General features: G+C 32.2%; 1 protein-coding gene across 2 annotated transcripts; it reads right to left on the reverse strand.

Moving 5' to 3' along the window:
• Window positions 1–2847: 2847 nt before the first annotated feature.
• LOC107916661 (APO protein 4, mitochondrial) lies at window positions 2848–6188 on the reverse strand. Of its 2 annotated transcripts, none has more exons than XM_016845982.2 (3): window positions 5752–6188; window positions 4848–5067; window positions 2848–3812 (listed from the first exon to the last, which is right to left on the reverse strand). In XM_016845982.2, exons 2-3 carry the CDS (start codon window positions 5060–5062, stop codon window positions 3077–3079), a joined length of 951 nt encoding a protein of 316 aa, XP_016701471.1. In that variant the 5' UTR covers window positions 5063–5067; window positions 5752–6188; the 3' UTR covers window positions 2848–3076. The 2 variants fall into 2 exon arrangements, with proteins under 2 accessions (XP_016701471.1, XP_016701472.1); XM_016845983.2 differs by having other exon boundaries at window positions 4848–5070; window positions 5752–6187.
• Between the last annotated feature and the right edge of the window lie 6808 nt (window positions 6189–12996).

A 12996-nucleotide genomic window follows, 5' to 3' on the forward strand; every position in this document is an offset into this window, starting at 1 on the left:
AACACTCCTTCTACATTAGATCAAAGAGCACACTAATTTTTTATGTTAAAAATTTCATTTATTTCTATTGTTAAAAGCTTGCGTGGTTGACGAAATAACCAGACAATCACACGTGGTGTGTTACCTGTACCTCATGCCGATGTACAAGGTCCAGTATTTAACAGTGGAAACGGATAAAACTTTTAACAAAATAACTAATTTATTCTTTGATCTAATATATAGAGACTAACTTGTCAATTTTGTGAGTTGAGGGTAAAATGTAATTTGCTCTTAATACAAACGCCTTTACTATACTCTTTGCTCTTTTTTTTGTTTTTGAAGTGTAATAAATATAGTATAATTATGAATATAAGTTCAAGTTGCAATACAAACTGAGTAAAATCTGATATAATTCATATTAAAACTAATAAACTAGACTAAAACTTTCATACATTATGTGACTCAAACACCTATGTATATAATTATGCATGTTGTATGATAAGTAGTACTTTTACCTTTTAAATACACACTAAATGCCCAAATTAACTCCAAAACTATATTCTGACTTCAAAGTCTTTTTAATAGCAAAGTCTTTTATCCTAAATAATATTAATCGCATAAGATAAAGAGTTAAAACATTTTTTCTTAATTAAATTTAATGATTAATTTTTCAAAAAGTATTGAATCATTTTTAATAGAAATATTAATGAAAATATTAGATTTTTAATAATGTTAGTATGACAATCCGCATATTAATTCACATGTATTTCATGTTGATATGATATTATTTGTCTTATATACCACATAGACAAATAATTTAAAAATATAAAATATTCAAAATAAAAAAAATTATAAAATTCAAAAAAAATGAAATACACCTTAATTGCTATGTAGATTGTCATGCTTAAAGTTTTAATGTTTTAGTTAGTATTTCTATTAAAAACAATCATTTGATTCTTTTTAAAAAGTTGATGATCAATATGATGAGAGGCCATTCCTCCCAGAACAAAAGGATCAAAACCTTCCATGCCCCACGTCGAAATATGCCAAAGCCAAAGCAAGCCACTCCTAAGAAAATTGCCAGTTAGTCCATAAAGGTCCGACATCTATATTCTAGGAACATACAATTCTGTTACATGAAATATGCCAAAGCTAAAGCAAGCCACTCCTGAGAAAAATAAATGAATTCAAAAATCTTGGGCAAATCCAAAAAAAGTATTTATGTGCACTCATCACAAAAAATTTCTTGATCCCAATATACTCAATGACAGATAGTTACCAAGAAGCACAAGCTAGAAAACACAATATGTGCTCCGGCCACACCTATAAAAAACTAAGAGTTAAATTTAAAAGAAAAAAAGCCAAATTAACAAAAAAAAACATTAAAAGTTAATTTAGGATTGTTTTTATGGTTGATAATAGATTTTCTTTTCTCGTAATTGCTCATGATACCCCATATAAAAGGATACGAAATTATTAAGAAATGAATATTTTATATTTTATATTCTATTTATATAAATTATGCGCACTAAAATTTGGTTAAATTTAATATATATAAATATATATATTTGTTGAATAAAGAAAAAACAGTATTCTCCAACAATATTATAAATAGAAATATTGGATCCATTTAAACATAATTACATTACTGAATCGAATAACTAATTTGTTACATAATTGCATTACTAATTTTAAAAAAAAGTGTTAAAATAAATATCATATATGATATTATGAAAACAAATAAATTTATTTATTACCAGCTAGAAACTTGTATGGGAAAATTAAGTATTCATATCAAAAGCATGGTTGAAACTAACTACCCGAAAATGCAGCTAACATGAACATGTCATTTGTTTGGATTTGTCACTTAAAACCTTTTTTTTTTCTTCTCTAAATTTCTTTATGAACGAGAGACAATTTGGTGAGGAAAAGGATGAAATTGGTGGTGGAAATTCTGACCGGAAACCTGTTTTATGTCCAAGTCGAGGACGATGCCACGATCGATGACCTGAAGAAAGAGATCGAAGGTCAAGAGAATTTGGCCCGTGAGCGTATGATCTTGATTGTTGATTCTAAAGACGAAAACCAGCTTATAAGTAAAGAAGATGATGGAGCTTCTCTAGCGGATTTTGGAGTGCAAGATGGATCTCACATTTATCTCTTCTTTAATCCTTTAAATATTGAATCGCCTTATTATCATCTTTTCACTTTACCTGAATCTCTCTTGGGATAGTGAGTAGTGTTTTGAAAAGAAAAAAGAAATCAAGATTGAATTTTAAAGAATTTAGTTTCGCATATCCAATAATAGGTTAGCATTTTGAGAGGGAAAAAATCAACTTTGACAATTTCATCGTAATTAAGTATATTCAATTAGATATACAGTTCAAAAAATGGAAAAGAAAAAAATATATGGAAATCATATCACACTTTCAAAGAATTCTAAATCAAACTCTAGAGTCAACCTTCATGAACAGTAAAACACTTTAATTCTATTTTAAAATTTAAATAAAATATTTTATTTTAAATTAGACAGAAAAAATTGAAAATTTTAAAACTGACCAATTAAAAAAAAGTTATTTTATTATAGATATTATTGGTTGGATTTCAGCATAAAAGCATTCATAAATTTTTTAATCATTTTGTTCACAGTTCTGCCGTGATATAATCGAATTTTAGTTTTTTAATATTGAGGTTATTCACTTTGGAAAAGTAATAAAGGTCCCTTTCATATAGTTTCTTTTTATCCACGCAAATATACATATTTAATTTCAAACCGACAATTTAAAAAACTAATTTTAAAATTAAATAAATATAGAGTTGATTAATTGATACAACTTTCAATGCAAAATGTAAAAAAAATGATACAAATCGATCAAATAGGCAACCGTTTTCCATTTCAATGGGGCAGTTAATTTTGAAACTGGTCTTACCAAATTCTATCTTACTTTTTCTTGAGAAAAGGGAAAATTTTCCTATACAAAGATCTCAAGCTTTATAAGAGACTACAATGTTGAATAAATACTATCATTATTGCTGAAAATTGTACATACCACTAACCTTTGACGCCACCTCCACTTAGGTTTAGATTTGCAAAAGATTAAGGTTTAACTCCAATAGTTCCAGGTAAACCACTCACTTTCATCATACATAAATACTTACTTGGAACAATAGCACCTGCCTGTGAGCACAGATCGACCACCGCTGGTGCGTGCCCGTAGTAATTCCGACCTTCATCCAAAAGTACTTTTGGATCCTGAGGCCGTCGCCGCCACACAATCTTTGGAGGGACCAAGTTGTCAACCCTTGCCTTCATCCAATAATGGGTTCCACGCCAACTCTCGTATCTAAACACTCCACAATGACGAGCTAGATGGCCGGATGGACCGACATGAACTTCGGAACAATATTTGCAAACTTTTGCCGGATAGACCAGTAGCAGCTTCTTAACACCGGATCTAAGGGTCTCCCATGCTCTCAAGGTGCCATTTGCTATCACCCTTATATCATCATCTGACAAGGACTCGATTCCGCTGATTGAACCGGAAAATTCATGGGTTGTTAATGAACCAGATCTCAAAATTTCATCAGTTACAGCAGCCCCTGCTTGCATGCATAGCTCCACGACCGCAGGAACATGATCGAAATCAAATCTTTTCTGGTGGTTGATAACACCTTGAAACATGTTGTGTAGATGAAATGCTTCTACAGGGATAAGTATGTCAGTCAAATCACCACGGACCCATTCATGAACCCGGTTCTTTCCAATGCGCCTGTATCCGTGGCAAGTTTGGATTAAGTGACCTTTCTCACCAATGTACACTTCTGCACAGAACCTGCAAAGGTTTATATCAATTAATGTTTTTTTTAGTTTTTTTGCATGAATAGAGGTTAGAGTAATGCAGTAAAATTAGGGGAATTTTCAAACTGGACCAGAAGTCGAATCAGTTAGACCTCCAATTTCCGGTCCACCCAGTTGAGTGGGGCATTTTGATGTTTTCTTGACTTTTTAGGGTTTAAGTACTTTAAACACTTATTTAATGTAAATAAATTATAAAAATAACTAATAACTGATAAAATATGCATTTAACTTGATGCTAATACCTTTCATATAAAACTAAGATAATGTAAATCTCATTAATAACAAATAAAGTTTGAAACAAAAAGAAGATATATAGAATATCAATCTTTTACTAGTCCAATCCATTTTTTTGTCGGTTTGTAGTGATTGAACTGGTTTTTCACCAGTTCAATGTTTATCTGTGGTATTTTCACCATCCAATCCAGATTCTTATTCCCCTAATCTTCTTTAATGTACAAAGGTTCCCCCTCCACTCTCATCAGTCATGGAAACTTGTTGATTCCACCAAATGCAAAAATAACCGTCCGTGTCAAATTTCAATCCAAATGAAAGAGAGGTATTTGACTTGTGACTGCAAACCGAATTTTTTTTGCTCGAACGGCTCCGAAATAAAGTAGCTCTTTCCAAATGCTCTAAATGCTAAGAGTAGGCAAATTGGACTCTTTATTACATGATAAATTTTAGAAAAAATCTAACCGCATATGTCTGGCATGAACCCATATTTGGCACTCACACCCAAGCCAAACAACTTAGGTATTTACACCTAGGGTCTTTCTGCAAAAGATTAAGACTGTATTTCTAAACCATTTTAAAAGCTATCAACGATTAGTGAAACTTCCAAACAAATTATCACTCTGTTAGGCTAATTAAAACTAAAAGTCTTTGTTTGCACATGCTGTAGCGGTTAAGTCTAAGCATGAATGAAAATTTACTTTGTACATGTAAAAACGAGGGAAAAGTTGAATTAAGGCATATTTGAATAGATAGAGGAAATGAGGGCGGGTCTTACTTGCAAGCAACGACAGGGAATAGTTTAATAAGGGTGAGGACTCCTTGGAAAAGCATTTCTCTGGCCTTGAGAACCTCTTGAGCCACCGGAATCATTCCAGGCACCGGATAATCCTTGGCTCGATTCTCGATTCTCTTGAGTATCATTGGCCTAAGCTTCTTCAGGTCTATTTTCGAGCTGTATGATCTCCAATGACCCCTGAATGCCATTGGCATAGATCCTGCTAATAAACATTGTATCAAACAACTTGAAAACAGAAGTAACAAGTAAAAGCATAATCAATATGCTTTCTAACTTCCAAAAACGAGAATCCCGACTTTATCAGTTAAAATTCTAGATTTTAAACACTGAATTTGGAGAACAATGGAGAACATTTTAAGGGGTGAAAAATGAAACTAAAAAGGGGTCTCACAATGGAACAACATAGATGAACATAAAAGCAAAGTGAATAAGTAACATGGCTAGAAAACACCCAAAAAAACCTCAAAATATATCATATTATCAATATTCATATAATTCACACTTCCATCAACTTTTAATTGCAATCATTAGCGGGGTTAAACCAGTATCCATGCTTACGAAAAGAATCAAAAGGAACAAAAAAATTTATAGCAGCAATTCATTGTCAACCAAAGAAAAGCACCCAATAATTCACAACAGAGCAACTCATGATATCCTGACTCTTCATTTTTCTTAGAGTACTCTTATTCAACCCATATGTCATACATAAGAGATGTGGTAAAGATTTTCCAACTACATTAAAAATCCGACAAATCGACCCACATGAAATCTAGTTTATAGCAATACATAAAACAAAGCATAAGAAATCAGCATCGTGTTTTATTGGGTGTCGGGTTTTCAATATTCTGATTTCTTGGCTCACAGAAATTGTAGTCTTACGTACCTGGATGTGGATAGTAGATACAACTTGATCAACTTTAGCGAAAAAGCGACGTCCCTTCTACTCGGCACTCTCCGACTATCGCCCCTGCTGGACGGATGGGTCTTGCAGCCAAGCTCCCTTCTTCCTTTGCAGTCGCCGCCGGAATCAGAGAAATCCTTCAAGGATCTCTCAACTCGCATACAAAATCGAGGGTGACGATGACACCATCTCAGGCAAACAAGGGGCAGCAAGCGTGCAGCTGTGGGAGTTGCAGACGGAGTGCTGGGTTCTCGAAATCGCTTGAAGTTTGGAAGCGGCGGTGTGGGAGGTGGTAAATCGGTATGCAGCCGGCGGTGAAAAGCAAAAATAGAAGATAAAATGAAATGAAGAAACCATAACTTATTAGTCGACCTATTCACTCAGGGTCAGGGTCAGGGTCAGTAAAATTTTTGTTAAGGGAAAACTATAGATCACTCAACTTCGATTAAAATATCATTTCAATTATTAAATTTTTAAAAGTGACAAATCAGTCACTAATATTTATGAAAATTGATAAATTAATCACTTAAGCCCATTTTTCGTTGCAAACCTAATAAGATAGCTGACGTGGCCCGTTAGGGTGCCATGTTGGACATGACCGGATATCTATTTAATGGGTAATTAATTCCCATTGTGTGATCTGAAAAAAAATTAACTTAATGTGTCAAAAAAATCAATTAAAACATGAGAAGAAAGTGAAGAGGCATAAACAATTTGGTTAAAAAAAATTCGTTCAAGAAAAAAAGGGAAAACGATTGAAATTTTTAGGGAATCGTTGGAGAAGGGATTGAAAATATTCGAAATTGGATAATTATTGTGCTAATTTTCAACATTATCGGAATGATTAATAGAAGAGAACTAGCCCAAGGTGCTCTATTAATTGTAACGGGTAAATTTATTTCGAATTTGAGTTATTTTTGGGTTTAAGAAGGACATAGTTTAAGTTTGGTATAGGGTTTAATAATGTTTCTAATTTGGGTTCATCGTTTTTTTATTTTAGAGGGATTTGGGTTTATGATTTTTTGGATTTGTTAGTTCAAATATGTTGCATTCGCCCAGGCCTGACATAGGGTTATACTTTTATACTATCAATTTGTAACAACCTGCCCAACGAAGCCTTTATATTTGGTTATTGTTTATTGTACTAAGCATAGTTTTGGCTAAGTGAAGTATTAGTTATGACCAAGTATAGGATTTTGTGTATACGCCAATTGGCGGATCTTGTGTTTTGGCGAGAGTTATGGATTGACGGATTCTTCTATTGGGTATAAGTCACCCCAGATGTTTTGGCAAAGTCGTTAAATCCGTAGTTTAATAGATTTGTTTATTATTTTAGTAATACTATTTAGTTAGTCCAGTGAGAACTGGTTAGAATGGAACTATGATACTATAGTTGATAGAACTTAAAGCATGATAAGGGCACTTAACCACAAGAATCAAGGGTGTTAGTGGAATAATCTGATTCTCCCACTAAACCCTGTCTCCATGCCAAAGTATATAAGGGTATTAGTGTCTTCACCGATAAACTTTGCGCTTTCTTTGTATTCATCTTCTTCTTGATTTTCTCTGCACTCTTTTTGAAAATCTTAAGTCTAGAAATCTTTTTGAAGTTGGGCTCGCTGTACTCAGCCAACTTCTATGTTTGTCTTTATCTCTCCGGTAAATATCAATAAACCCTAGGTTATTTTCATAGTTATACACGCAATGTTAGTTCTGCATGCATAAGAGTTAGGTTTTTATTTTAGGAAGAAAACTTCTTGATTCTGGGTTATGTGTTCATGTTTCTTGCATGTATGTTTGGATTTAATAGTGTAATGATCTGATAAGCTTAATTATCCATATTTTAGCTCAAGACGTTATAGAAGGTCCGAGTAACAGAGGCAAAGGTCTTGCTATCTAGACTTTGTTGTGTTTCTAGTGAGTTCCTTCTTACTTCCATGTGTGTAACATTTTTTTTATATTTCGTGTAAGGTAAGTACTCATACTCTGTAAAGGTGTAATGTGTATATGGAAAAGGGTGTTCAAGAGTTGTCAGTCTGGGTCTATTATGTTTGTGTTAAAGTGTAAGAACCATTCTTCATGCTTAAGTCACAACCTTATACTTTTAACAAGAATGATATGGGCTGATTACTCGAAATTATGTTAAAGAAATATATTCATGGTGTTGCCTTCGATAAAATGAACATTGAACTGGTAGATCACGATACATGAAAATGGTTGTGTAGCCTTTGGTAAGGCAAATGTATGTTGCAAATCAGATTGTCAAATCATGACAAATGATACAAACCAAAGAAATATAAATGGAATGAATGATAAGAATCTGAGAATGGATTTGGGTACGTGGCTAACATGAAGAAGGTTTGTCTAAATGGTCATATGGGTTGTAACAGCCTGAATTTTCAGTGATAATAAAAATGTGATTTGAAGTCACCAATTCCGATGAGTAAGCTCATAAATTTTATTATTTAGTATTTACGAGTTAAATGTGATTTTAGAAAGATTCGTGAAATAGTGATTTGAGTCTGGAAGGAATTATTAAGTTAATTGGTTTTAAAAATAGGGTATCAAGACCTCGATTTTATAAACCAAGCTGTAAATATTTTTATAAATATTTATGAAGTGTCATTAAGATAGTATTAAAGTTTCGTTAGAAAATTTTATCATTTCGATAGTTAATTCATTAAAAAGGACTAAATTGAAAAAGGTGCAAAACTTGTAAAGTGAAATTAGACACCCAAGGAATGGCTGAGGTGGCATAATCAGAAAAAAAATCTTGGAATTAGGTGATTTAAGGGCAAAATTGTAATTTTTATGAAATTAACTTAAATAAATTGAATTCGAAACTTTTCTACGCTATTCTTCTTCTAATTTTCAGTCCAAAAACGCCATTGAAGGTCCTCTAAGATGGTTTTCATATTTTTGCATCATGTGAGTTCAATTTTTTCTATTTTTTTGTAATTTTTTGTGTTTTTAAGACTTTTACAATTAAGTCCAACTAACTAATTCATTAGTTTTTGATTCTATGGGTAATTTTGAAAGTTACCATTGATGAGTCTGGATTTTTATGATGAATTAACATGGATTTGAAGTTTTAATTTTGTTATATGAATATTTTATCAAGTAATTTTAATAGAAATTGATTTTAGGACCAAATTGTGAAAAATATTAAATCTTAGGGTTTGGTATTAAAGTATATTTATTAAAGGCTATGTAATAGCTTATAATATTTAGATAAAGTGTTAATTTAGAAAAATTAGCTCATTTGATGAGTTAATTGGTAAGGGACTAAATTGCAGAAATTGTAAAAGTTGGGGTAATTGTGTAATTTTTAAATTTGAGGGGTATAAATTGTGAAGTGGACTGAAATTTAAATATATGCTAATGAATGAAAAATTTTACATTCTAGATCAAGAGCTCGTAAATCAACGAGAAAAAGGAAAATTAGCCGAGTAGTCTCTAAACTATTACCAATTTTACAATCCAACCTAGGTAAGTTTGTATGGTTAACTTTCATGATTATTTGTTAATTTAGGAGTAGTAAAATATATTTATTCATATTTTGTTGTTGAAATTAATATTATTGTAAAAGTATGAAAATTAAATTGAAAGTTTAAAATGAGTAGAACGCAGGATTGAGTACAATCGTTTCGTGGCAAAGAATGAATTGACAGATAAGACCATGGTTGGACCATGGAAATTTTTAAATGTGATACCATAGCTGGGCTATGGCATTTTAATGAAAAGACTATAACTGGGTTATGACATCTTGAACGTAAGACCATGGTTGGACCATGACAGTATAGATACATGTGTAAGACCATAGCTGGGCTATGGCATTCTGATGATAAGACCATAACTGGGTTATGACACTACAAATTTAAGACCATGGCAGGGCCATGGCAATGCATGTATAAGACCATAGTCAGATTATGGCACAAAAAGAACGATGTACTCATATCCGTAAGTCGTTCTTCAATTCAGTAAGAAATGGTAAGAGACTTATGTGATTGAATTGAAAGATTTATAGATTATTATTGATATTGATCTGAAAGAAGTGTGTTTATTGATTATATTGTATTTGGTAGGGAAAATTGTATGATTTATTTACAATTTAATTTATTATATTATATTAAGTTTGGTAAGATTAATGTTTAACCTATTGAACTTACTAAGCTTCATTAAGCTTACTCTTGTTGTTTAATGTTCTTGTAGATTAACGTGTAGTCGAAAGATCGGATCAACACATTAAGCTACACTATCCAGTTTATTCCGGTAGTTTTTGCAATGTAAATTTTGGTTTATATGGCATGTATAGGGTTGGTTTAGCAATGAAATAGTTTGAATTGTGGTTGTGAATATTAAATGTTTGTATGCATGTAATAAGTAGTAGAATTTGATAAATCAATGAAATGAGTTAAATATGTAGGTATAAGTAAAAGAAATATTTTTGATGTTATGTCATATTGAGAACATGTTTTAGCTTGTATTAATTGCTCGATTGGGATATATTGGTGTATGTGAATGTTGAGTGCGGGTTAATGTCAAAATGGGTGAGAAAAGTGGCCTTAAAATGACCTATTTTGGTCCACACGGGCAGAGACACGAGTATGTGTCCCCTGCTTCTAAGAAAATTTTTGGAATTTTAGGAAAAATTTTCTGAGTACTCGGTTTAGTCCCGATTCACTTCTAAGGTGAATATTGGGCCTCGAAGGTCCATCTAGGGGACAATACGAGTGTTATATGATTGATTCTTAATATATGTAACAAATGTTGAGAAATCTTCATTTTTAATTTGTAAAGTTCGGTAATGCTCTGTAACCTTGTTTCGATAACAAATAAGGGTTAGGGGTGTTACATAGGCGTATTGTATGCACCAAAGGAAAAGTAAACTGGCGTATAGTCTGTCTGTTTGTCTATGGTACTCGTCATCTGGTGAATTGTTTGATTGTGTTTGAATCTTTGAAAGGATCTGCTTGAAGTATTAGTAATTATTGATATGCTTTCTTCTGGAACTCATTAAGTTATTTTGAACTTACCCATTTCCCTTTTCCTTCTCAAGCCTAATGTTGAATGAAGACTTATTGAAGGATTACGCTAGAGGACATCTGCTGTTGTGAGATACTTGTTTATTTGTATTATGCATGATGATGGGGGTGATGTCTGATTGTATTTTGAAAAGAAATTGTACTTAAAACTTATGTTAAAGAATTTATGATTTAATGAAGTTTCATTAAAGTTTATGGAATGCTTTAAAAACATTTTATTTTGGGTTGATAAAATACCTTACTAAAATTCTATACGTCATTTGACTTATACTCTATTTTCCACATTTTATTAAAGGTTTATTTAAAACACTATGGTTTTATAAAGTTTACGCCAAAATTAATTTCGAAGATGGCTAATTTCTTTGTAGTGACACGTCTTACTTGGATCGCCCTAAGGGATCGGGTTTAGATTGTTACACAATTGTTTAAATTTCTGGGAACTGCAATGGGTTTATGTTTTATTGGTGTAAGCTATTCGAACTGGAATTTGTTTAAAAAAATGTTTAGGGTTGTAAGCTATTCAAATTTAATGGGAGTGAACATGTTGTCTTGATGTCATTTGTTTTTTGTGATGAAATAGGTTGTGGATGCATGCAAAATTTAGATAGTGCACTATGTATGTTTGTATTATATAGTTTGCATATGTGTTGCTTGGTTATTGTTTGCCATGTGCATGACAGAATTGAATATGTTTGTATTAAATTGTCTAGCATATGGGCTTAGATTGTGGATGCTTGCCAAATATTAGATAGTGACTGAATATTATTTTTCATTAGCGTGTATGAAAAAGCCAAAGACCTCACTACCTTTATTGTGACTTTTGATGTTAAATTTTTTTGGTAGGTTTAGTTGATAATGAATTTAATGAGTGAGAGTGAAGAAGAATTGAGTGATTTTGATGGATCTGATTGTGCAATAGGTGATGATGTGTTTAATAATGTTGGAATGAATGTATGTGATATGGTTACGGTTAATTTAGATGGCTTAAACATGGATGATGTACAATTAAGGGAGCTGTCTGATAGTGATAAATCTAAAACATTAAATAATGCATATGAATCTGACTCATGTGGCAAAACTTGACCTGAGTTCAACATAGAAACTGGCATGAATAATCCAAAACTTGAGATTGGATTGTTATTTCTCAACAAATACAGTCTAAAAGAAGCCGCCAGATAGTATGGTAGGGTGAATAATCACTATGTGAAGTTCCCAAAAAATGATCAGAAGAGGTCAAAGGTAGTTTGTAAGCCACACTGTTCAAGATACATATGGGCCTCTAGAATTAACCCACTTGACCCTAGTGATCACAGTTGGCAAATTAGGAGTTTAAACCCTAACCATACTCGTTCTAAGGTATATAAAAATAGGAATATAAACTCAGCTTGGGTAGTTCAACATTATAAATAAAAGTTCATGGTTGATCATAAATATTCTTTGACATCATTGTAATAAAATGTCAAAACTCCTTTGCCTTGTCTCACTAACCAAATGTAGGAGGGATAAACTTAGGGCACTAGAATTAGTTGACGGAGGTATAAGGCATGTTATGAGAAGATTTATGAGTATCTGTTGGAGCTTAGGTCTCAAAATGTTGGAACAATAACTAATTGTTATCTGGATAACATATTGTTTCAAAGGACATGCAAAGATGAGTATAAGGCTGGTTGTAGGAGGATAATATGTTTAGATGGATGTTTCTTGAATGGCTACTTTGGTGGTTACCTATTGGCAGCTGTTGGGATGGATGCAAATAATGACATCTATCCTATTGCATATGCTGCGATTGAAAGTGAAAACCAAGCATCATAGTTTGGTCCTTGGAGTTGCTCTAATTGGACTTGGAAATTGTGAGCTTTTATCAAATATATTTCATGTCTCACAAACAAAAGGTAAAATTCAATTTGTTTGCTTTTTTTGTTTTTGTTTTGGACAATATTTCAAAAAATTAAATTGTTTTTGTTTTGTTTGCAGGGACTTGTAGAAGCAATATGTTTGTTGTTTCCTAATGTAGAAACAATAAATTGTGTTAGACACCTACATCAAAATTTCAATAAAGCTTTTTCAAAACAAAGGCTTTGAAAGACTTGCTCTGTAAAGCTGCCAAAGCAAGCACTCCAAAAGATTTTGAAGATGCTATGGTTGAACTAAAGAATACTAATCAAGGTACTTATGATTGATT

This window comes from Gossypium hirsutum, chromosome D11 (assembly GCF_007990345.1).
Source record: "Gossypium hirsutum isolate 1008001.06 chromosome D11, Gossypium_hirsutum_v2.1, whole genome shotgun sequence".
Taxonomy (NCBI): Eukaryota; Viridiplantae; Streptophyta; class Magnoliopsida; order Malvales; family Malvaceae; genus Gossypium; species Gossypium hirsutum.